The sequence below is a fragment of the Dreissena polymorpha genome, chromosome 5 (genome assembly GCF_020536995.1).
Source record: "Dreissena polymorpha isolate Duluth1 chromosome 5, UMN_Dpol_1.0, whole genome shotgun sequence".
Taxonomy (NCBI): Eukaryota; Metazoa; Mollusca; class Bivalvia; order Myida; family Dreissenidae; genus Dreissena; species Dreissena polymorpha.
Window position 1 is genome coordinate 28,732,401 of NC_068359.1, and position 26,196 is coordinate 28,758,596.

General features: G+C 36.0%; 3 protein-coding genes across 4 annotated transcripts in view; 1 reads left to right on the forward strand and 2 right to left on the reverse strand.

Annotated features, from left to right (window-relative positions):
* The window catches only part of LOC127882129 (GATOR complex protein NPRL2-like), a 67,246-nt gene that overhangs the window by 27,788 nt on the left and 13,262 nt on the right, over nucleotides 1-26,196 (forward strand). The window contains exons 10-11 of one of the 2 annotated variants that reach the window (XM_052430591.1): nucleotides 14-171; nucleotides 25,288-25,345. In XM_052430591.1, the coding sequence (XP_052286551.1) occupies nucleotides 14-171; nucleotides 25,288-25,345 (216 nt within the window). Of the gene's footprint in view, nucleotides 1-13; nucleotides 172-2,917; nucleotides 5,397-25,287; nucleotides 25,346-26,196 lie in introns of those variants that run through there. The other variant, XM_052430592.1, reaches the window with a different exon arrangement.
* LOC127882133 (plasma alpha-L-fucosidase-like) lies at nucleotides 5,638-16,735 on the reverse strand. Its single transcript, XM_052430597.1, has 8 exons — nucleotides 16,339-16,735; nucleotides 14,444-14,550; nucleotides 13,801-13,931; nucleotides 12,585-12,718; nucleotides 10,805-10,902; nucleotides 10,069-10,201; nucleotides 9,074-9,244; nucleotides 5,638-8,419 (listed from the first exon to the last, which is right to left on the reverse strand). Exons 1-8 carry the CDS (start codon nucleotides 16,695-16,697, stop codon nucleotides 8,074-8,076), a joined length of 1,479 nt encoding a protein of 492 aa, XP_052286557.1. The 5' UTR covers nucleotides 16,698-16,735; the 3' UTR covers nucleotides 5,638-8,073.
* Nucleotides 19,104-20,825, reverse strand: LOC127882137 (thyrotropin-releasing hormone receptor-like). Its single transcript, XM_052430604.1, has 2 exons — nucleotides 20,677-20,825; nucleotides 19,104-20,278 (listed from the first exon to the last, which is right to left on the reverse strand). Exon 2 carries the CDS (start codon nucleotides 20,270-20,272, stop codon nucleotides 19,154-19,156), a length of 1,119 nt encoding a protein of 372 aa, XP_052286564.1. The 5' UTR covers nucleotides 20,273-20,278; nucleotides 20,677-20,825; the 3' UTR covers nucleotides 19,104-19,153.

The following is a 26,196-nucleotide window of genomic DNA, read 5'->3' on the forward strand; positions in this document are numbered from 1 at the left end:
TCAATCTTTTCAGGAAGTTCATACAGTTTGGGCTGAAGCGGCAGCTAATCCGGCGTGTCCACGGTTACCCAGTCAGACTGCCCAGTGAGGGCCGCAGTGGGCCCAAGGTGACCGCAGTGTCCAAGTGGCTCAACGGCATGCACAGTATGGATGAGATCTGCTGCAAGGAAGGTAGGTGGGACGCAGAGACATTGTGTGGCTAACTTCAGTAAAAAATCCAGTTAAACACAAGAGTAAGTAACAATCAACTGGGCTCGCACCTCTGATTCCTGGAGTAAAACTCTAACGCTTAGACCACTCGGCCATCCATGGTCATACAATGCATGATGTATTTTATACTTCATATAAGCAATTGTAATGTCACAAAATATAACGACAACAACAGAACTCTCCAAATTATTTAATCGTTTGCTACAAATTATTTATATACAAATGAACAGAGGTCCAAAACGGATAACATACTGTTTAACATGTCCATATGATTAATTGGCGCTTTGCTTGCAGAAAAGAAGGTTAAAATTTAAATCATGTGCATTGTATGTGCAAAACATGTGTATTTTATTTTGGCTCCTTCAAAATAGACGTTTCTTGGAGCACAGATAAATGAGCAGATCGAAGATTTTGACAGTGGTTCACACTTAATTATAATCAAAAGTTTTTTATTTAACCAATCCATCAATGTGTGGCTCGAATATATCTTCTGTTATAAAAAGTGAATAACCCCCAACATTTATGACACATCTGCGTGAAAGGCTGCCTGTAAATTTTATTGATTTAAGTTCAAAATAGGGTATTTGTTTGCCTGAAACAAAAAATATCTGAGTCTGTATGTTTATTCAGATACTTAATGACTATGGAAATTCTTGTCCAGATATTCTGATATCAAAATGTTTGTTGACATCCCTATTTGAGCAGTATCAACTAAACAGACAAATAATGCATCACATGGGATTCATGTTTTAAATTTGTTGGGGTACTTTACTAAACAATTACGGGTATTTGAAGAGGAAAGGTTTGGTCTTTTTAATCAATTGTTCAAATAATCATTAAAAACAAAATGTGGATTGACCGCAACATGTTAAAGAAATAATTTTCAATAAGCATTCACACAGTTGCTGTATGCAATGACTGGTGTAGCCCTGTGAGTCCTTCACACAGTTGCCTTATGCCATGACTGGTGTAGCCCTGTGAGTCCTTCACACAGTTGCCTTATGCCATGACTGGTGTTGCCCTGTGAGTCCTTCACACAGTTGCCTTATGCCATGACTGGTGTTGCCCTGTGAGTCCTTCACACAGTTGCCTTATGCCATTACTGGTGTTGCCCTGTGAGTCCTTTACACAGTTGCCTTATGCCATGACTGGTGTTGCCCTGTGAGTCCTTCACACAGTTGCTGTATGCCATGACTGGTGTAGCCCTGTGAGTCCTTCACACAGTTGCCTTATGCCATGACTGGTGTAGCCCTGTGAGTCCTTCACACAGTTGCCTTATGCCATTACTGGTGTTGCCCTGTGAGTCCTTCACACAGTTGCCTTATGCCATGACTGGTGTTGCCCTGTGAGTCCTTCACACAGTTGCCTTTTGCCATGACTGGTGTTGCCCTGTGAGTCCTTCACACAGTTGCTGTATGCCATGACTGGTGTAGCCCTGTGAGTCCTTCACACAGTTGCCTTATGCCATGACTGGTGTAGCCCTGTGAGTCCTTTACACAGTTGCTTTATGCCATGACTGGTGTAGCCCTGTAAGTCCTTTACACAGTTGCTTTATGCCATTACTGGTGTTGCCCTGTGAGTCCTTTACACAGTTGCCTTATGCCATGACTGGTGTAGCCCTGTGAGTCCTTTACACAGTTGCTTTATGCCATGACTGGTGTAGCCCTGTGAGTCCTTCACACAGTTGCCTTATGCCATGACTGGTGTAGCCCCGTGAGTCCTTTACACAGTTGCCTTATGCCATGACTGGTGTTGCCCTGTGAGTCCTTTACACAGTTGCCTTATGCCATGACTGGTGTTGCCCTGTGAGTCCTTTACACAGTTGCCTTATGCCATGACTGGTGTTGCCCTGTGAGTCCTTTACACAGTTGCCTTATGCCATGACTGGTGTAGCCCTGTGAGTCCTTCACACAGTTGCCTTATGCCATGACTGGTGTTGCCCTGTGAGTCCTTTACACAGTTGCCTTATGCCATGACTGGTGTTGCCCTGTGAGTCCTTTACACAGTTGCCTTATGCCATGACTGGTGTTGCCCTGTGAGTCCTTCACACAGTTGCCTTATGCCATTACTGGTGTTGCCCTGTGAGTCCTTTACACAGTTGCCTTATGCCATGACTGGTGTTGCCCTGTGAGTCCTTCACACAGTTGCTGTATGCCATGACTGGTGTAGCCCTGTGAGTCCTTTACACAGTTGCCTTATGCCATGACTGGTGTTGCCCTGTGAGTCCTTTACACAGTTGCCTTATGCCATGACTGGTGTTGCCCTGTGAGTCCTTTACACAGTTGCCTTATGCCATGACTGGTGTAGCCCTGCGAGTCCTTCACACAGTTGCCTTATGCCATGACTGGTGTTGCCCTGTGAGTCCTTTACACAGTTGCTTTATGCCATGACTGGTGTTGCCCTGTGAGTCCTTCACACAGTTGCTTTATGCCATGACTGTTGTTGCCCCATTTAGTAAATAAACATGTACAATGTAACACCTATGTGCCACTATGTGAGTTTATAGCTCTATTGGCTAGAGACAAGCATGTTAATTCCAGGTTCTTTGTTCAGTGGGCACTTGAAAATGCTCTTATATAGTAAATTGTTTTACAATCCTCTGACGAAAGGTCAAGAACCATATTCCAAGGTAGCTTGTTGTTTATGTACATCTTTTAATGAAAACGACTCAAAAGTAAATCAGTTTTAAATGGAAATGCTTTTCCAGGTTTAACCTTCAAAGATCTTGAAGAGATCATTGAGAATGATCTAAGTATAGTGGTTTGCTGGAAGTGACCAGTGGTATGCTGGAAGTGACCAGTGGTTTGCTGGAAGTGACCAGTGGTTTGAGGGAAGTGAACAGCCGTGTGGTGGAAGAGACCAGTAATATGCTGAAGTGACCAGTGTAATACTGGATTCAACCAGTGGTCATCTGGAAGTATCAGACGCTGAAGTGACCAGTGGTTTGATTGAATTGACCAGTAGCATATGTCATTTACCAGAAGTTGAAGTGACAGAAGTTACCAGTAGCTGGATTCACTTCAAACTGTTGATTGGAAGTGACTTGCTGTAAAAGTCCATTGGTTTTGTTGATGGCCCAGTGAATGCAGGGGACCACTGGACATTTTTGGTGCTGACAATGTGGTCAGTTGTGGTCTCTGCTGAAGTGACCAGTGGTGGCTTATGAATGGATGTATGATGCCTGGTGTTCTAATTTGGGACCAATTAGCAGTACTTGAAGTGACCTAGGGCAGGAAAAAAGGTTTCACAAATACTTGTGTTAAGCAGGGACATGTATACTGTTCAGTGCTGATTTCATACAATTATTTGTGTACTCGTAATAAGAATGTACTGCAGTGAAATTTGCAGACCAAATTATCTCTGTGAAATCCAATGAATCCGATGTACAAAAGGGAACAATTCTTAATTTGTTATAAAGATTTTGTTATTCAACAAATTGTTATTTGAAAAGACTTCTGAAACGGTTAGGGACATTCTTTTCCCTGTTAAATGAACTTTGTAAAGATATTTTTGATAGATTATAGACAATTACATGTGTCTGTTAGTGTTGAAATGAAGATTCCACAATTTACTTTGGTCAGTAGAGAATGCCCTCCAAAGAATACAGAAGTGATATACATATACAATGTTATTTTATGTTTTAAACTGTGCAATATGTTGTTTTGTTAGTTGTTCAGATATTTATTTTTAATTCATGTGTTTTATTATTTTATTTCATGGAGTAAAAGTATTTTTTAATGTTGTTTAAATGTTAATACCTAATGACAATGTAATAATGCTTCAAAATATCTGTAAATTTCAAAGAAATTCATTTTTGAAAAAATGAACATTTGAGGTGTGTAAAGCCAGTACGGTAGTGTTAGTATGTTTGTCTGTCCATCTGTCCGTCTGTCCAGCATTACATTTTCTAGAGTTTTTTTTTATGCAAGGCTTAAGATATTGAGCTGATGTTTGGTATGTAAGTTAACACACATGACCTTCAGATGAAGTGTAAAATTCATTCCATTCTGTTGATTTTTGATGAAGAAGACGGGCATGTGACTGATCTAAAGTTTTGCCAAGGGAAGCAATAAGCTTTAAAGGCAGATATTTCATTTGGCAGGTACAATGTCTATTTTCAACAAGGGAAGTAATATTTTTAAAGGGATATAATCCAAGGGAGGACGTTTTATAAATAGAAAGAAAAGGCATGGAGATTTGAGACAAAAGTGGATACAGAAATTATCTATAATAACTGTTTTCCGGAGTTTTTTAACACAAGGCTTTCAGATATTGAGCTGCTTTTTGGTATGTGAGTCCACATACATGAGGTGTGGGTCTTGGACTTTTCTCTATAATAACTGTTTTCCTGAGGGTTTTTTATGCAACACTTTCAGATATTGAACTGATTTTTGATATCTTAGTCTAGCTACATGATTTACAGATGCAGTGTGACATTAATTTCGGTCTGTTGAATTTTGGCGTAGTTATGGGCGTTGGACTTCGAAATTGTTAAAATAATAACCGTTTTCCGGAGGTTTTTAATGCATATCTTTCAGAAATTGAGGTAATTTTTGGTATGTGAGTCTACCTAAATGACCTACAGATCTATTATGACCTTTTTCAGGAGTTTTTTATGCAACGCTTTCAGAGATTGAGCTGTTTTTTGGTATTGGACTTGCAGATTTAGTGTGAAATTTGTTTCGGTCCATGAATTTTTAGCTAAGTTATCGGCCTTGTTTTCCATGATGTTGCCATGTGGCTTCAAAGCGAAGTTCGGGGCATTGTGTTTCACAAATACAGCTCTTGTTTTCCCCATTTTTTGCTCGGCTGTTTTTGGAGAAAACCCGAGGTATTGTCATAGCCAGCTAGTCCTATCGTCCGCGTTGTGCTAAAACCATGACATTTTGCTCTAAAATCAAAGTGCTTCCACCTACAACTCTGAAACATCATGTGTAGATGCACCTTGAGGAGTTCTCTACGCCACACTCATTTTTGGGTTACTAGGTCAAAGGCAAGGTAACTGTGACCTCTAAAATAAAAAATTCTGACAAGCTTTTATTTATTCAAAACTGCACCCGCAGCCGAGCGTTGGCACATGTTATGCAGTGCTCTTGTTTAGAAATAAAATTTGCTGTTAAAATGTTCAGTTTAAAAACTCTGTGATGGTAAGTGCTAGATTTGTATATAAAAATCTGCATGTGTGAGTTGTTTGTTATTTTAAGTAAAACATATTTGATATAATAGATGTTTTTAAGGGTAAAGTAAATATTGCAGCATTGACGAGTTATGTCCATATCACTGTCCTTGATTGCAGTATTTACTTCCCAATTATCTTTGATATGTATATGATGTTATCTTTGTGTGACAATATACAAATTGTGAATTATGACAGACCATTTAAACTTTACCTATTGTGGCACATAAGTAAATGAACAAGCAGCATGATAATTGCATAATTATTTAATCAAGAAAGCAAAAGGTTATATTGGAATGTTAAAAAGTAGTTTGGAGAAGACTTAGAGAAAACAAGAAACACAAGAATAATACCAGTGATAATAAAACAACACACATTTGGAAAAGATGTGCAATGTGCAAATATAAAAAAAACAACAAAAGATTTAAGCTTTTGACAGGCAATTTCTTTTTTTTGCATTTTTTTTTTATGCATTAATATTTTTTTGTGATATTTTGATATTTTGGTTTATAATAAAACTACATAACTTGCTTACTTAGAAATGTTGAAAGTATTTTAATTATACAGTATCAATAAACTTTTTTCCCCAAAAAATCCCTATTCCTTGTATACAAACAAGTTATGAAGTTATTGCACAAAATCAAAATAATATTGCACTTTTTTACCAAAAGACTAAATATGATAAATTTCAAAGCTACATTTCATTTAGAAGTTATGGCATAGGTATATGGATCTTTTGCCTCAAGACTGTTAACAAAGTATGCAATGATTGAAGGGTTATATATAAGGAAAAAAGTATACTCAACATTAAATAAAATAGGAAAAAAGTATACACAACATAAAATAGACATTTTGTTTCTAATAAAATAGAAAGGTTTTGACAAAAGTGTACATGATATTCTTGATTTTAGTTCATAATATCACAGTTGTTTCCATAAAATATACTGCAAAAGTTTAAAAAAAAATATAGCATATATATACAGCAGCGCTTCCGTTCGTGGATACAGTTAAAAATATCCTGCTCAACAAATAATTTTCATTAAGATAAAGTAAAACAATTTATATAGATGTGTTTTTCTGAGTCAGTTATATGTACATTTTTTGCAATGCATAGCTTAATGAAAGCTTGTTTATTGTGTGGAGATTTGTATATTCATACAGAGTTTTGCATTTACTACAAATAAAAGACAAACATTACCGTCATACATAATTCAGTATCTTCAAAAAAGAGTTTTACGGGAACAAAATCATAGAAAACCTGTTTTATGTCTGCATGTAACTAAAACAAAATACATGAACTAAGAATGTGAAGATATTCCAATTCAAAACATTTAAGACCAATTACAATCACTTCCCAAGAATAAAAAAAAGAAACAAGATATGTGTTTGTCAGAAACACAATGTCCCCTTTTGCGCCGCTTTGAAGCTATATATTTGACCTTTGACCTTTAAGTTGAAGGATGACCTACACTATGTCCCCTTTTGCGCCGCTTTGAAGCTATATATTTGACCTTTGACCTTGAAGGATGACCTTGACCTTTCACCACTCAATATTAGGGCTGTCACGATTCACCGGTATACCGGTATATCGCGGTGCATGTCGTGAAAAAAATCGCACCGCGGTACGGCGTTGCCGCACCGGTTTTTTTAATATTATTATATTAGCACATATATAAATACATTACATAATTATTTTGATATAGATATCGTTTTGAAAATTGTAGAAGCGGTTCAAAAGGGCTAAATAAATAATCCGTTAATATCCAGGTCAAGCAAGCGCTTCCACTTGTAGATGTTTAACTTTCACGTTTAAAATACGGCGATGTATGGGTCCATACCTTTTTTGGAATTAGGGACAGATTTCCTTTGCAAATAAGTTCATAATTATCCAAAAGATGTTTATTTTATTTCTTTTTTTTTTTCTTTAGTATATCGATCGTTCAAAGCATGGCACTTCCGAATCATGTTATCTTAAGATTCTGAAAGTCGAGGAAGAGTCAGAACGCTACGGATTTTCAATACTGGGCCCGCTGACTCCGCATTTTGAACATGCCCTTGAAGCGTTCGATTTACACAGATCGTAGTCACAGCTATTGTAAACAACATGGCGGACATTTGAGAAAAAGACGCGAACAATAACAATGACTACTTCTATCAAGTTTATTACAGTTTCTTTTACAGTTTCTAGTCATACTATGATACCAGTGTTTTCTGATTATTGAGTTTAATAAAGTTTGTAAAACTTGTTATTCTGCTGTTTTCTTCACAGATACATATTCTGTAAAATATCGCGGTACGTACCGCGATACAGTGTTGCCGTACCACGATATACCGCGGTACGCTCACGGCGTATCGTGACAGCCCTACTCAATATGTGCAGCTCCATGAGATACACATGCATGCCAAATATCAAGTTGCTATCTTCAATATTGCAAAAGTTATTGCAAATGTTAAAGTTGGGGCAAACAAACAAACCAACAGACAGGGCAAAAACTATAGTGGTGGGGGACATAAAAATATTTTCTGAAAAATAAAAGATATAGTTAAATAAGGCACATTATTTTGCACCCAACCTGGTCATCTGCTACGGGTTAACAAATTTGTTTCAAAAAATTCTACATGTTAATGTAACAAAGACTACTCTTATAAGTTATAACATATTCTCTTGTTATATAACGTACAATATTCTAAGTATAAATGACAGTTGGCCAGTAATACGGATGGGCAGGCTTATTAATATTAAATTTGGGCATTTTCATTGGCCACGTGCGCTGCTTTTGAATGAGCCCCTCCAGTTTCAAAGTCCAAGCCCACTGGCATGGGTACTCACTCTGCGACAACTGAGGAAGGGAGATAATCATGCCATTGTCGCCTGCTGGTTCCCAGTTCAGCTTGTGTTCATAGCCCAAAAGGGAGACAACTGTAGTTTGTTTGGAAGGAAAAGGGGAACCAAGATACACCGAGTTGTTTCTAGGCCAGGACAGTGTGATAGCGTACACAGTTGTGCTCTCTGTGGTTGTTCTGTTTGTATACCTGAAATGATAAGGATTTAAACTTTGTGTACAAGTTCCACATTGTATATACAAATGTATATTTATTTTGTATGAATTTAAAAAAAAATAAAAAATTATATAATATGTACTTATTCCTATGTGGCAAGAACTTTATGAAAGCTTATCAGGTTGGTACATCTATCAATCTCTGCAAATTTGTGTTAAGTCTTAATATTTCATCGAACAAATGTGAAGCTCTACTTAAACAAGATGTGTTAGGAAAATAAATATACTAAGTAATAAGTCTTCATCAGCTTAATCCTGCTAATATTTTCAAAATTGACCTTCAATTTAAACTTTGACCTTTGAGATCGAGACACAGGTTTTGCATGTGATTTGTCATCTCCACATGCTGTACATTCGCATGAGTTCTTTAAAATGATGTTACATTAAAACAAGTTTTACTAAGGAGGAACAAGGCTTGCCTATATGGTTAACATTTATAGTTATAATCTTGCAAAATGAATGTTGAAGTTGAATGCACACATTGACCTTTGCCCTCTAAGTGTAACCATGGCCACATCGTTTGGGAGATTATTGATAGTAGTGACATACTTAGTCCCAAACATGAACATTTGTGGTACATTATATCATAACAGCATGATAAACCACGCCTAAGCAAATGCTTTCTTACCACACATCCCCGTTGACAGAGTCGTTCTGGTATGTCCAGGGCCTGGTTTGGAATATGGCCTCCCCATTGACGGCCAACCAGTCTCCCATCTGCGCCAGTCGGTCCTGCATCAGCTGGTCTATGATTCCATCGTGACGTGGTCCAACGTTCAGCAACATGTTTCCTCCACAGCTATAAGACATCATGAAATTAATATTTGTAATATTTTGAGCTTGTTCTAATATGGAATTGATGCCATACTGTGTTGTTATGGTGAGATGACAATTATGTGTAGATTCAATCAAAATATGGAGGAGGATAACGGTATTTATAGTTCTCCAGCATTACCTTTTAAAAGACAGATATGAAAAATAAAATCGTGTTTGAAGCTTCATAATATTTTTCACTGATAATTTGTTGTTGGATAATCCTCTGTTAGGAGTATTGACACATGTAATCCCACTTGTGACTTAATTGCTTCACATCTATACTCCTGACCATAGTTTATTATCAAACTATGATTCAAAAATAATATTTCTTAAAAAATGTACACATTTACAAGATAAACATTTTCTAAATAATGGCTACAATAATCAATACATGTATTGTTCATCAGCCAAATAATATATATATTTGGCGTTCAAGTATTATTAATGAAAAGTAGCAGTACCAATTAAGATCAACAGAAAAATATATAAGACACAAAAACTTTTCTCTATTCTTTTTATTTTAAAGAAGTTTATATCCTATTGACTACCTTCTATTAAACCAAAATAAACACAAGCAATCTTTTTGGGGTAAAATTCAAAGGGAGATATAATTAACCAAATAAATTATCATAGCATAATGTAAAACAAACTGAGATCAGATTATTTTTCTTATTCCTGAGCAAAATCAAACTGAGACAAAAAATGCAGTGTGGCTGTGAACAGCTTGTTTTCATGCCGCACATGTCTGTTATATTTAAAACTTGTTACAACCTCGCCACAACCTGTTGGTCCGAATGTTTTACTGACCTGACAGTCTTCACGAAAGTGGCTATCAGCTGGTCCATGGTGAGATAATCAGAGAGTCTTGCGTTTCTACGGTAACCCCAAGAATACTTGTCTATCGTCATGGCGTTCTCCCATTTGTGTTCAATCAAGTGACCTGAACATTTGATGGATAGTATTTAGAGTGAGAAAAAGCAAACCAAATATTGTACAATCATTATATTTTGTTGCTGTCCAATAACACACATCTCTTGATCTGAAAATTGCATGAATTTTATACCTCCTCATGTGTGATAACCCGTTATCTAACAAGGGTGAACTTTCTAAACCAAGCTAACTTTACACTCTTGAATTATTTCTCTTGAAATTGTGAGTATAAAATACAAGACGGTCATGGACAGAAATACACAACAGACTAAAAAAATGGACCCCATATCTTACAGTTTGGTGAAGGTTCCTTGAAAAGAGAATGAGTGAAGACAGCTCAAACGATGAAATTTGCATATATTGTCTTAATAAAGGCAATGCCTCTAAAGTGCAGACAGTGACTTGGCTGATTATGAAACTTCACCTACATTTTATGTCAACAAACATTTGCAGAAAAATTGTTAAAGATTCGATGAAAACTGTGTAAGTTATGAGAGTAAAAACAAATTTATCTTTTTTTAATAAATAAATAATATTATTGTATAAATAATTTGATTGGGTTCTTTATAGAACTTAGCCTCCATTTTATACCAATAAACATTCTCGGGTCTACCTGGGTTGTATCTGTCACCACATGTGTAGAAGCCCCCATGCACACATCCTATACCATAGCCCCATCTGTCGTTAATCACCACGGTGTCCTTCACTGGGCTAGAGAAACAGAGAGACCGAAAACCAACATGTAATCAGTACTTTTGTCATTTTTTGACAAATATACATATGAACATGCAGCAACATGCAGCAACATGCAGCAACATGCAGCAACATGCAGCAACATGTAGTTAATAGGTATTAAGATGTGCTAGCTTAACTAAAGAAAGAAATCAACATTTATATTAAATTGGGACCAAACACAGCAAAATACATGTAACAATTTTATCTTTTATTTATCTTTGTTACTCTGCATCACATCAAATAGAAAAAATATCACTCATTAATTGTGCACTTATACGTAATTGTTTCTACTATATAACCTTATGCTGTTACCTCACTCATCTGTCAAAATAGAGCAAGAATGTAAACTCATTTCACATGGTCTTTAAAACAAATGTCTAGGCAATATAGCCATTTACAAATGACTAGGCAATATAGCCATTTACAAATGACTAGGCTATAAAGCAATATACAAAAATGTAGGTTAAACAAGAGATTGCCAAGCAATATGGTCCCCTACCGGCTCCACCATTGTCAGAAATTCCACCATTGTCAGATTAAAAAAAAAAAAATTGCCATAGCAACCAGAATTTTTGACGTAGGAACAAAATGAAATGACGTGCATAATGTCCATATTGCCATCTATCCATGTTTCAAGTTTCATGAAAAAATATGAAGAACTTTAAAAGTTATCGCAGGATCCAGAAAACCACCATTTTTAGCAGTATTTCTAGTCTATTTGTTGCCATGGCAATCAGAATTTTTGATGTAGGAACAAAATGAAATGACGTGCATAATGTGCATATTGCCATGTATCCATGTTTCAAGTTTCATGACAAAATATTAAGAACTTGTAAAGTTATCGCAGGATCCAGAAAAGTGTGACAGACAGACTGACAGACAGACTGACTGACTGAGCGCAAACCATAAGTCCCCTCCGGTGAAACCGGTAGGGGACAACAACCATAAACAATGAACAACCTGTAACAACCAAGTATCCCCTGTTTTTGTTAAGACAGGCTTTCTGACTAATATCTCGGCTTATATAAAGAAGTGGATTTTTGCTAAGGAGAGACTTCCTTGGAGGGTAAAATTCCATAAAAGTGGAATGTGTGGTCACCAATTAGCCTGTGCAGACTTCACAGGCTAAGCTGGGACGACACCTTATGCACATGTATTTGGCCCTGTTTTCCCAGAACTTGGCACATATACAAAGTCACTGTATCACTTGTCATTGTAAAGCCAGGCTATGAACTCTTCTCCTAAGTCATTCTAAAGCCAGGTTATGATCTCCTTTCTCCTATGTCTTTGTAAAGCCAGGCTATGAACTCTTTCTTCTAAGTCTTCCTAAAGCCAGGTTATGATCTCCTCTCTCCTATGTCACTATAAAGCCAGGATATGAACTCTTCTACTAAGTCATTTTAAAGCCAGTCTATGATCTCCTTTCTCCAATTTCATTGTAGATCCAGACTATGAACTCTTTTCTCCAATGTCATTGTAGAGCTAGGCTATGAACTTTTTTCTCCCACGTCACTGTAAAGCCGGTCTATGACCTATTTTCTCCTAAGTCATTCTAGAGCCAGGCTATGAACTCCTTTCTCCTTTGTCATTGTAGAGCCAGGCTATGAACTCCTTTCTTACCTGTCATTGTAGAGCCAGGCTATGAACTCCTTTCTTACCTGTCATTGTAAAGCCAGGCTATGAACTCCTTTGCCTTCCAATATTCGTCTGTGCCCTCCCAGTCTCCATCAGACCACAGGATGTCCGGCTTGTACTGGTTCACAATCTCATACCACTCTGGTAACGTCTTGAACTGCAACAGGCAATCTCAATTCTATCAATGACTGTACATAAATGGTGCAAGTTTTGTTTTGGTGTGACATTTGATTGGTAAAACTCACTTCAATAAGTTGCCCTTCTGCAAAAAATGTCACAATTTAAACAATGGTAGCAAAAATACTTCAGCAATAAAAATGATCAGACCCTACCTTTTAGTTCCAAGGTTAATGCTCTAAAGCTGGCACATAACCAAAGCAGGAAAAGCGTCCCATTTACAATTTTTGTCAAAATATCCCATACTCCTCAAACTTTTTTTCTACAAACATATATCTGTCCTGAAATAATTCTTTTGAATGTAGAACACAACGAAGTATTTACATTGCGTAGCAAAGATGCTGACAAATATCGAAGCTGCAATGGGGATCAACCGGAGACCACTTAGCGCCATGCTTAACACTCTATAGCTTGCACATGCAGCAAAATAGCTTAATGTATTTCACGCTACTGCAACCAAAGTGGATTCCAACCATCAAAAAACTTATTTTAGTTTGAAAAATAGTTATACACACAACTGCATTCATAATGTTTCCAACTCTAAATAGTTATACACACAAATTCATTCATAATGTTTCCAACTCTAAATAGTTATACACACAACTGCATTCATAATGTTTCCAACTATCGTTATACACACAACTGCATTCATAATGTTTCAAACTCTAAATAGTTATACACACAACTGCATTCATAATGTTTCAAACTCTAAATAGTTATACACACAACTGCATTCATAATGTTTCCAACTCAAGAGCGTTTCAATAAGCCTTTGGCTTTTGGTGCAAGTGAGCTTAATTTAAAAAGTTTAAACTAAGTAACTAATATTGATTATTGTTGAACCTTATGCCCATGATCAGAATGATCCAAAATGTATTTCAATGTTGTGTATAAAGAAACTTGAGACTATTAATGAGAAAAACACAATGAAAATGATATAATTATTTTATGATAAAATAATTTTAAATTTACTAATCTAGATTAGTAACTTTTTGTAGAATACAATGTAGTCACTTTTTGTCATATCTTAACAAAGTTTCTAACAAACTAGTAAATGTATACCTGAACGAAATTATCTGTGCTGAGATTATTTGCCTTGTCTTGAAGGAACAGTGGGTTGAACCATTCATATTGTGAATGATAAAGACCAAAATGCATTTGTGTATTGGCTCGAACTGAGGCAACAAGTTCACCTAAAATAAACAGAAGTTTGTTTGTGCAAGAGTCGGAAGACATTTCATAAAAGTGTATTTCCTTGGTTTTTAAATATCATTTTTAGCAACTGTTAATATACTGTTGCAGTGAATACGAGTAACTCAAATAATATGTAATAAGACAAAATAACTTGTTTGTTGCAAGCTTGGTACCACAAATAAGATGTGCACTAAGACCTGCACTTATAAACAAATTTGCAAGTCAGGACTTCGAAATGTGATTCAAATTCCTTGACTTTTCACACATTAAATTACGTATTAAATATTTAAATATTAGTTTGCTCTAGCAATTTTTCCCTGACTTTGAGTCAACAGCCAGACGACCAATGTTGAATGCTATTACAACAAAAAGACTACTGCTTAATACCTACCTTGTACATCATCTTTATAAAAAATCATAATTTTGATAGTGTTATTTGTTATCAACTAATAGCTATATGTATGTTAATACCCTAAAATGTCAGTCATTCAATCAAGTGAAATACACTCACCTATGATGTCTCTACTCGGGCCAACATCCACTGAATTCCAGCCAAAAGAATACTTGGAGGCATAGTTAGAGTAGCCCTCATGGTGCTTACTTGTGAACACAATGTATCTAAAAGGAAGTCAATACATTTATCAACACAGGGCAACTCCAGGTATCATTTGTTAACATCTTAAAGCCATGACTTCTCCCTAAAGTTTGAACCTTGCTAGATCCCTAAGGGCATTTGTTGGTATACAGTGCTCCAGCCAGCTTTTCAAAATAGAGGGGAGCTTCCCCAAAAAGGGCACATTTCACGCGTAATTTTGGAAAATAGGGCATTTGGTTAAAAATATACTTAAGTATATTTTTTGGTCATACTTTATACTGAATTGTAAACATTTGTGCATTGAATGATTTCACCAATTGTATGCTGTTCCTCATTTTGTGTAATGAAATTATAATAAATATATTACTATTTACATGGCGCTTAGTAGCCAATTTCATAAGCAACTTAATTGGCCTTGGGCTAGCATCCGACTTCACATATTAGAGAAACGAAGAAAACATGAAATAAATTCAGGGGTTTCACTGGGTCAAAAAAACGTTGTGACTGTCAACTCTTAAATTCATTGCTTTAAATAACTTTGAGCCAATGTTTGTCCACAATAATAATATTAATTAAAACAAAAATCTATATTGACAAATTTTAAGTCTGAACAATGATCAATGTCACCATAAAGTAGCATCCAGTCTGGAGATTAAAATGAAACATTGTTATTGTTAAAAATATTATATATTTATTTTACAACACATTATTTCAACTAATGTCAACAACGTTGACAGTTTTGTTAGGTCGCGAAAATATATAATATCAAAATCACATTTTACTTGCAGAGTGATAAATCCTCCTTCCAAACAAGCTCTTTATTTGTTGAAATAACAACTGTCTGCCCCTATTCATGTTAAAATTAATCATGATTGAGGACAGACAGGGTTTTAAAGTTCAGAAATAAAATCCAAACACGTATATGTTTTTCCATGCCGTAATTTCGGACTAAAAATTAACCGAAAATTCGCATTAAAAAAAGATGATTAATTTTCAAATTTTAATAGGTATTTTGAATTAAAAATCACTATTTTGGGAAAAAATTCATAGCCAAAGAATTCAGAAATTAAAAAATCAATAGTGCTGAGTTTGATTTCATTAGAGTGTGATTGTGCCTAACCAAGCGTGACCCCAGAGATAATCTCTCACAGCATGTTACTATCGTCTGCAACAAAAGACTAATTAGTGATCTGATAACAAACCATGCCCTTGGGGCTTGTTTGTTCACAATGTGTTGACTTAATATGCCCTAGGCAGTCATGTACCGGAAAGGTGTTATCTGTGTATTCATGTCGATGTTTCTGGCGATTTATACAGCCTGAAAACAGGAACTTAAGAGACCAAAAGGGCATTTGACAGAAAAATAGAGGGGCGCTTTTCAAGAGGGAAAATTTTAGAGGGGCGCTGCGCCCCTCTATTTATTGCTAGCTGGAGCACTGGGTATAGCAGGGAATATGCGGTATTACTTATTTAATTATCTGATTTAGAGAACAAGCATTTTGCAGTTGACTCTTACAGTGCCTTTCCCGGGTTGTCTCACAGTCCCTTCCTGGTCAATGAGCATGAATGGGATTTTACTTTGGAATGCATTTTTTATGTACACAATTTATTATTTTTAACTTTGTTATTCAACATACTTATGCTATCATTTTAAATAAACTATATGATTGCTTGCTCAACTGAACCAACAGTTTAAATATTGGAGAGTATGCCTCTGTTAATCACTCTATTTGAGGAATGGGGCACTGAAAACAGTCCTGGGGAAGGCACATATAACATGAAACTGAGCAGCAATTTATTTACTGCCAAACCTTGCGCCAGAAGAATTGAATATATTGGCCCACTGGTCAGCGTTGAAAAACTCAGCAGAAAAATCCTTCGCAAAATCCTGGTAGGTGAAATCAGGCTTGTAATTCTCCTGCATAAACGCTTCTAGACCCGGCAGTCTCTGCTGAATCCAGTTTTGCCAGAACCATTCGGACGAATAACTCGGGACAGAGAAAACACCCCAGTGGACAAAAATGCCCAGTTTTGCTTCGTCATACCACGAGGGAAGCGGTCGGGAATCAATACTTTTCCAGGTTGGGCTATATTTCGCATGCAATGGATAAATCGCGCAAATAAATGCAATACAAAACCCAATGTTGTGATAATTGTGTACAGCCGCCATTTTGTCTGTTGTGAAACGGAGTCACATGATAATCTCTTGAATGTCACGTGGCCTTAAGGTAAGAAACCAACAACATGAAAAGGATTCAAGTACGAAAACGAGCGCTTTTACCGTAATATGAATGCAGACGATAATTTTGGAGTCCTCTTTAAATGACGTCGTAAAGACGAAAAAGAACTTAAAGCATTGAATAACACACAGATTTGACTGATTCCGAGCTCAGTTTCTCTTTAAAGCCCTATACTTGTCGCAATTATAAAACAGTAAATGATGGTCGATTCAAATACGATTGTTATAATGATAAATTATATTGTGTCCATCCATTATTTTCTATTAACTGTTCTTTTTTACGGCAAAACTTACATATTTTGAAATAAAAGTTTTTTACACTCATTATCATTTGAATAGAAAAAAGGCGATTTGATAATCCTATCAAATCGATGAATATTCTATTCGTTATTGAAGTGTTAACCGCTTGGGCAAAGACCGCTTTGGGTTGGTTGTCCATTTTCATGGGAAAACACCATCAAAGTAATGTGCAAGTAGAAACGTGTCAACCACACCAAACATATAACTTCCTAGTTAGTCAATCGATTTTGAAATATACAATCGGAAGCCACATAAGTGAGCACGTGAATTGTTTTGAATCACATCGAGCAATACTAATAACATTACAAGTGTCCAGATCTTAACTAGACATTCTTAGTCCCGGATGGAATGTACATTTCGATCAGTGTTCTTCCTGATGCATGGAGAACAAAAACCGTATAGCAAATCGGCACGCGTACGACTGTCCCCATATTATATGAAGGTTATACATGTATATATTGTCATCGCCCCACACAATTTCGACATAATATACCTTTAACTTGGTAAAGTTGGATAGTCCATTATAGCTTCAAAGGTCAATGGATTATAAACTACTACGAGGAACAAAAGGATTGCCATTGTAGGTTTATGTCGATACTTGTGTTAACTTTAACGGCGTTATCACACCTTATTTTATTGTATTGATATATACTTCATAATAAAGCCCCCGAATAAGTAGATCTAGGTTATATTGCTTTGCACCTGTTTAGGCGGTCGGTGGCATTCTGCAGCTGGCTAGAATGAAGAAACCCTTTCGATTTTCACGACCTGGCTGCTCTTAGGGGTGAGGATAGAGTGAATGCATGTTTTGCTATTATTTAAGTAAATAAATAACAATTATCAATAATACGCAAAATACAACATTGCTACTCTGTATCGAGTAATACGAGTTTCACCACGTTCGTGTTTTCATGTTTTTAACACACGTAAACATACTTGATAGGACTAAATTTGAAATGTATACGTGTTTTTTTTAGCACGTACATATTATTAACCACAAGATAACTATATCTGCATTATATAAGGACATCGACCACGGAGGGGGGGGGGGGGGTTAACTTCCTATATAGGGATATGCCGAAAATATGGGGTGGGTTTTTTGACTAAAATTATAGATATGGGTATGGTTTTGAGCATCTAAGTATAGATATGGGTATGGAAATCAGAAATTTGCTTGTATATAAATGCATATAGATTTAAAAGAATCAGTATCAAAATGGGTATGATAAATTTCATTATTGTATATAAATTTACAAATAAACATAGAGATTCAATAAGTATACTGTATTGATATGATAGAGATTAAAATTCTAGTATGAAATGTGTCCACTTTATCAAATTCTAGCACTGAAATGGATCCAGATTATCAAAACTCTTGTATTGAAATTGGTCCACTTTCTCAATGGTATTGTATACAAATGGGACTTTTTTTCTCTCAAAAATCTTGTATAAAAATGGGTCCACTTTATCAGAGTTTCGGTATAAAAATGGGTCACATTTCGGAAGTCTCAGTGGGAAACCCCTACCCTAAAATTTCGGAAGTTACCCCCCCCCCCCGGGGACATCGACTAGCCTCGTGAGCTTATTTTACCTGCTGTCAACAGACACCTGGTTTGACAGAACCTATTTTAATGATAGATTTCAACTCTCCGATGGACTCTGATCATGGAACTAAATTTGGTCACTACGAATACAGATTAGTTACGATATAAGTTCTAACAAACGGTGTGTACCGTATATTTTATTCGTCTATTTCATTAACAAGTTTACATGCTGTGATTTAAATCTGGATTTATATATGTGTCTTGTTGTGTGAAAGCTGGTCATAATGCATATGCGTAAAGTGTCGTCCCAGATTAGCCTGTGCAGTTCGCACAGGCTAATCTGGGACGACACTTTCCGCTTAAATGGTATTTTCCGTTTAAAGGAAGTCCCTTTTTACCGAAAATCTAGTTTAAGCGGAAATTGTCGTCCCTGATTAGCCTGTGCGAACTGCACAGGCTAATCTGGGACGACACTTTACGCACATGCATTATGACCAGTTTTCTCAGAACAAGACACATATATAGGCGATAAGATAAAATACATTATCTCAAATTAAATGTTGTTTGGTTTGACAGACTCAGTAATGTATTGCCAGACATTTCATTTTGTTCATTATTGGACGTTGACATTTCTTTGCATTTACAGAGTTGGTGTTTAACAAAATAACGGTATTTCGGATTCAGACAAATAAACACGATAGGGTTAATCACACTGTTTAAATATGGCAGTCGCAATGCGAACTGTATGCCCATATTGAGCACGTCTCTATGGATTGAACTGCTGTTAAACTTGAAGTACAGGTTAATTGCGACGTATGGAATATAGCATATAATAAACCACACGGTTATTAATGCCATCATAATTGTTATTCTCCGGTCTGCATTTTCAAGCGCCGAATCTGCTTTGTGAGATGTTGATGAAACAATGGCAGCTCCACCGTTCCAGTCAGCCATTTGTTCAGTGTGCTTTTTTATGTGAACGAACAAGCGTCCGTAACAGATTAGCATCGTTGTCAGACAGAAAAGGAGAAACAAAAAGTCTATTGCGTGGCAAACCGACACAAACGTTTTAAGGTCGATGTCATTTGTAAAGTAACAATCGTGGCCAACTGCAGTTTGCCCAGATCCATCTGTGGTAATAACTTCGACCTCCGAAATGTCAAGAGCAAATACTATGCGCAGACTTACAATGATAGAGATTAAAACAACTATCATGGATGCATATCTTGATGACTTCTCGGAAAACTGTTTGCTTATCGGCCTACAAACCTTCTTAAAGCGATCAACTGATATAAGCGTTAGCGACATGCAGGACCAATAAACACCAACATAAATGAAGAAATATTTTGCCTTGCAGTGCACGGGGCTAGTAAAGTAAACGTTTAAATGTAAATCAAGTATTTGTTCTATCATAAGTAAACAAACAAGTAGGTCCGCAGCCGCCAGCCAGGTAATGAACACCATGGTGGAAGAGGGCCGCGATTTCCACCCGTGGAAGATGATTGTCACTATGTTTCCCACAATGCCGATTACGCTTGCGACTCCCAGCCATACCATTAAAGGGATGAAATCGGCGACCAAGTCTCTGTGGATACGTTCCAGTATGACACCGTCTTCTAAAGTTTCGTTGGAACTTCCAGTAGTGTTGTGGAAAATTTCCATTGATGCCTATAAAGATCAACACAATGGTAATTTGTAACAAATTACGTAATATTAAAACGTGACGCTTTTATTTGTAAAATAAATTTAACAATAGGGGTTTCTTTGAATGTGATAGTGCGTATTTAAATGTTGTGTTCAGAACTCATACACTTATATATGCACTGTTGCTGAAACCGATACAGGTATGAATTTTGATTTCCCGACTACGAACGTTGTGAACCACTATTGTTATATGAATTTATATCTAGGCATCAGAAAACGTCGTTGCAGATGATACGATGAAAACAAGCGTGAAGCTGACATAATCTAGCTAATAGAATATAACAATTTATAAGGTAGTTTAAGAACGATTATTTGGCCTTTTGTCAGTTGGCAAATTTGTGCGTATAAAAGTAAATACATACCTAGAACAATTCGTCTTATTCCTGATATATGTTCAACGATAAATGCAATAGAGAAGTATAATTCAACCGTGTTTTGGCAGGGACCTGTTTGTATAGGTCGCTCGTTTGGAATGAAACTAACTCAGAAGTGTACTTGCACACTTACAATCGCGCCTCCTCTTGACAGTTTCATACAGGAAGTGTCAGCCGGAACAATAGCTTAGTTATCTATGAATTTCACAGTGTTTCAATTAAGTATTATGATTATCCATATGAGTTGTTGACTTTTCAAGTGTAGTGTCTTTAAAAGGCAATATGAACTCACGTTTCCCACGAGAACCATACATACCACATACGTTGAAAACCACGTTTGATCCGATATTTTTAAATAAATAATTTCCAAACAGATGTTATTGTTATTTGAACATTATGTATAAAGAGTTGCCTAAAGTGGCTGGTTCTCGACTAAACGTACAATTTGTACAAATTCAGAAGACAGTTGCTGTTTATTTAAAAAAGAATGCACTCATCTACAGTTGCTACGATACGTATGATTTTTGCATCAACATAGAAAATCGACAACAACAAACTGAAAGCTTGACTTGCAGATTTGATACCATACTGTAACAAATGTATTTGTAGTCAAGGTGTATATTTCTTTATCGGGTTGCTTGTTGCTAAATGGGGTGGTTGTTAAGAGCGTGGCATTTCGATGTCGTTTGTACCTGTCATAAATAGGGTACATGTTAACATTCGGCTCTTGGAGGTTGACCTGTACGACTACATGGGTGACGCTATGACATACTTAACAAAAAACTTCTTGGGTGGGACTGTGCCAAATGTCTTCTGATTGCTTTGAATTACACGAATTAACGCGGTCGTCTGGAGTTCATGTCATTTTTGTGAAGGCAAGATTGAACACTTCGGAAACCAAACATATTTTATCAACGTATATTTTTAAACAAATATTCGTTTTGTGACCCTTCAGCAATATTTTAAACGTCCTTATTCTGTTGAGTTTGTTGGCTTTGTAAACCAAATGATTTTACTTTGTTTAAATACATCGTTACATCGAAAATCACGATTTATTACAGTACAAGTGAATTATATTCCTCGGCAACGCCGGAGAAAACATTTGCAACGTTCTTACAAGTGCACTTTGGATGACTTTTTGATTACCTAGATACAGAATTGAGGACCTTTTGCGGACCAAGTACACATTCTTATTTTACAAACAACAACGACCGGGACCTTTCTGAAACTTACGATCTACATAAAAATTCGATTAAGATCCTTTGGGATCATACTAAAGCCGCTACTCTCCATGAGTAGTGACGTATAGATTGTCGTTCGACTTAGCACCGAGCTTCCTTCGAGCTAAGAATTCCTAGAATATACGATCGTCCTCTTGAACGCAGACATATTGGATCTGGATAAAGGGGATAAAGTTTAAGCGTATACTTAAACGGTATTGCAAGACTTCAGTTTTCTTGCCGTGTTGTTTGTTGCCATCAGACAGCTTTGGAAAATGTTAAGAATTGCTTCAAGTCCTGCCCACATATGGCACCGTTTTGTTTTAACACACACACACACTCGTACACTTTATTAGGTTGAAAATTTTCGTGGCTATTACGTCGGTCGCTTCGGTTAATATCGATTATAATCAAAATGGCATATTGGATTCCATGTAAGGTACATATTTTAAAGTAATATGTATCATGTCTTCCTACAATAAAACTGAAACGTGATCTTATGAAACATGAAACGTCTCATACTCACTTAAAATACTAAACAAAACACAACATCAAACAACAGTAGGAAAAGAACAGTGCGAATACTAACAAAATAATTCGTATAACTAGTGAAATAATGAATCAAATTAAAAACACAGCCATTTAACCATGCTCGGAAAATATACCTATATCATAAATGCAAATGATTTTAATATAAACGTCAGAAATGACATTCCCTTTATTGTTTATCGGAACACGGATGCATGGGAGTTAGAATGAATGTATTTGATGTTTAAATATACCAAAACGTATTATCTTCCCGATTAACGTTTTCATATGCAACGTTGTACTACTACAACTGTAAACATTGTTAAATGTTTTGGTACACTTACGAAATAGTAAAAGAGTTTTGTACATTAATAACGAACTGTTGTCATTATGTATCGATTGTAAATCACGCATAGTTTTATCTTTGAACGTCTGTCTCGTCAATGATGTATGGATAATAAATTACATAATTAAACGACTGATACTCTTTTATTGAGTTATTAGATACTATATATGCATGCACGTGTCCTCATGTTTTCAATAAATGTCTGCGAGTTTTCTTGAATGGACGTAAACAATAATAACATAATCAATTTGTGTTTGTTTTATTGTTAATTTTTAGCATGTCTATCATAATAACCACATCATAACTATTTCTGCAGTATACAAGAATACTGACTATCTTAGTGGGCGTTATGGTCGTGCGGTCCATTGACAGCTCTTTTGACAGCAACCGTTTAGGTGATGGATAACAAAGAAGAAATCAATAAAGTTTGACAACTCAATGAATTTTTATCACGAAAACAACAGTTCAGAATAGGTGAAAGGACAAATGAAAGTCAGATAGCTTGTAACTGGTCTTTTGTTCTTTGGGTTAAGATTGCCAATGAACAATTATGTTGTTTTTAATGATATTATTGGAGTTAACACGAGGTATTTTTTATTTTCGAAAACTTATATTTACATTTTGACATTTTTCATAGAATATCGTTAATAAGTTTATAAATAAATACAAAATATGCAAGTGACGTAACATGAACACGAAATGATAACTAATAACAGAACATTTCAATATTTATTTGCAATTGTTCAAATCCCCGTCGATATATTCAATGTAGTCTCATTTCAAGTCTTCAGACGCAGTTTTCAGCAGGGGTTACGCCTTTTTGTCTTATATAGAAACCTTTCTAGATTTTTCAAAACATTTTCTAAGTATACTTGTGCGTTCGTCTATTGTGAGTTCTGCAAGGAATACTGTCTATTTAAAGACCTATTATTGATATGAAGAATGCATTTATGAAAGGGACATTGGTAAATTAACACAACTGACAAATTGAAAACAAATGTTTCAAATTTGCATATTTCCGTTGCAGTGATGATATTTGCGAGGAAACATTAATACTGATAATTTACCATGCTCTAAAATATCCACTATATGCATCTTTTGACAATTTAAAAAAACCCTGAAAACTATTAAGCGTTACAAACGCGAAACGATCAAATAATTAAGAGAGTTATATTTTTTGACATAACGAGGATTGCTTATATTAAGTGTCAAATACACCACTCACTATGTGAGCACGGATGGCCGAGAGGTTTCAGCGCTTGACTTGTACTTGGATCAGTGGTTTGAGCCCAGTAAAGGATGACATTTTTTCTTTTGTTTTTAAATTTTGTTTTTACTGGATGTATTTTTTTTGTCAATATTTACATTTATCAAGTTTTAGCATTTAACAAACTTCAACACATGCCAGAATATTTGAAAAGATCCCTGTAAATAAATTACTGATTGCAATCTATAGCAATATAACTTCAAGGGGGGGGGGGGGGTCGTGTCATACTGGTTGGCGATTCGTTCTTTGCCATAAATAAAAAAACACGTTTTTTATAAGGTTTCTCTCCTTTAGCAGAAGTTTCTGATATACTATATAATTATGTTTGACAGTGAATATGTAGAAAAGAAAAGTTGTTATTTCGCCACGTCTAGATTATTTTCCATTACAAATAATCGTTTAGCTAACTATTAACAAAGCAATGCCCAAAACATCAACGCAACGGCCGTTTTTGTCTCAATAATTATTCTATTTTTGACCGGAGCATGTTAAAGGGGCCTTTCACAGATTTTGGCATGTTTTGAAGTTTGTCATTAAATGCTTTATATTGATTAATGTTAAAATTGGATATAAAAAGCTCCAGTAAAAAATCAATAATACAATTAAAAAAAAAGAAAAAAAGGTAACCCTCAGCAGGGCTCGAACCACTGACCCCTGGAGTAGAAGGTATACCAATTAGATCACTCGGCCATCCTTCGGGATACAAAGCCATATGTATTTTATACTTAATATAAGCAATCCTCGTAGTTTCACAAAATATAACGACAACAACAAAACTCTCCAAATTATTAATTCGTTTCGCGTTGCATCTCTTTATAATTTTCGGGTTTTAAAATCATCAAAGGATGCATATAATGGCTATTTTAGAGCATGTTAAATGTTCAGTATTACTATTTCCACACAAATAGCATAACTAAAACGAAATTTTGCGAATCTGAAACAATTTTTTTTTAAATTTTGTCAATTTACCCAAACGTGAAAAGGCCCCTTTAATTTGAATGCTGGTGTAAATTGTGTGGAGATTCAACATGGTCTGATTTCTATGAAGTGCCGTTTCTGTCATAAGTGTGCACCTTTGTAATTATCAAACACTTTCAAATACTAAACTTATCACAGAAAAGAGTGTGTTGGTTGACCGAACGACGTATTGTCTTGTCCAAATACTGTTTTAAACGACAAACATTGAACGAACCAACGGACACAACAAATATATCATCTCTGCCTTTCTTCTTGTACAGTGGGTGCTCGAGGGATCCAGTTCAACGCGATCGAGGATGGCAGACCGGGATACTACAAGTATTGCCCTAATGTTTCTCTATCTTGTTCATAATAGCTTTCTTTCGCCTTTACTGATCGCCTTTGTGTCGATATCAGCGTGTATCAGTTCGATGTAAAACTGATTTAGTCTGGCCGTTGGAATGTTGGAAATAACTTAAATTTAGTTATGTTTGGCACTGTTTATTATAATACGTTTCTTTCCAGAGAAAAACTTCGACCAACATTCAGAAAGCACACATACTTTTTTTTCAAGGCGCTAATTCCATCAAATGTATATTCTTGGTCATAAAATCTGACACACGAGCTAAGAAAACCTGAACCGAAAAAATCTTTTTTTGGGGGAAAAAAAAATCTTATGTATATGACTTAAATAAACGCGTCTGTTTCACATTTTTGAAGAAACATACCATCATAGAATTCAGGTCCGTAGCCAGGGTTTTGAAAAGGGGGGTGCGAATTTACCCATCGACAATTGTTATTGAGCAACCAAGTGGTGAAGGGGGTAGGTGCGGGAGGGGATGTCCCCCTCCTGCAATCGGGGGCTTTGGAGGTCCCTCTAGAAAATTTTAAAAATTAAACGTAAACTCCTGCATTCTGGTCACTTTAAACTGTATTTAGAGACTAAAGTTATAGAGCATTTCATATGAAATTTCAATCTCATTGACCATACTCAGTGACTGATTGCCATGAATATGATAATATATACATTAACATTCCCCACTACCGTTTTTCAATAACCACCTTTTTCTATCAGTCACGGGAATTATACGGTATTAAACTCGACACTAGTATGCGCACACACTTTGTTTACATATGCAACACCAAATTTATAGAAACATATAACACTTAAGGCTTCATTAAGACCCTAT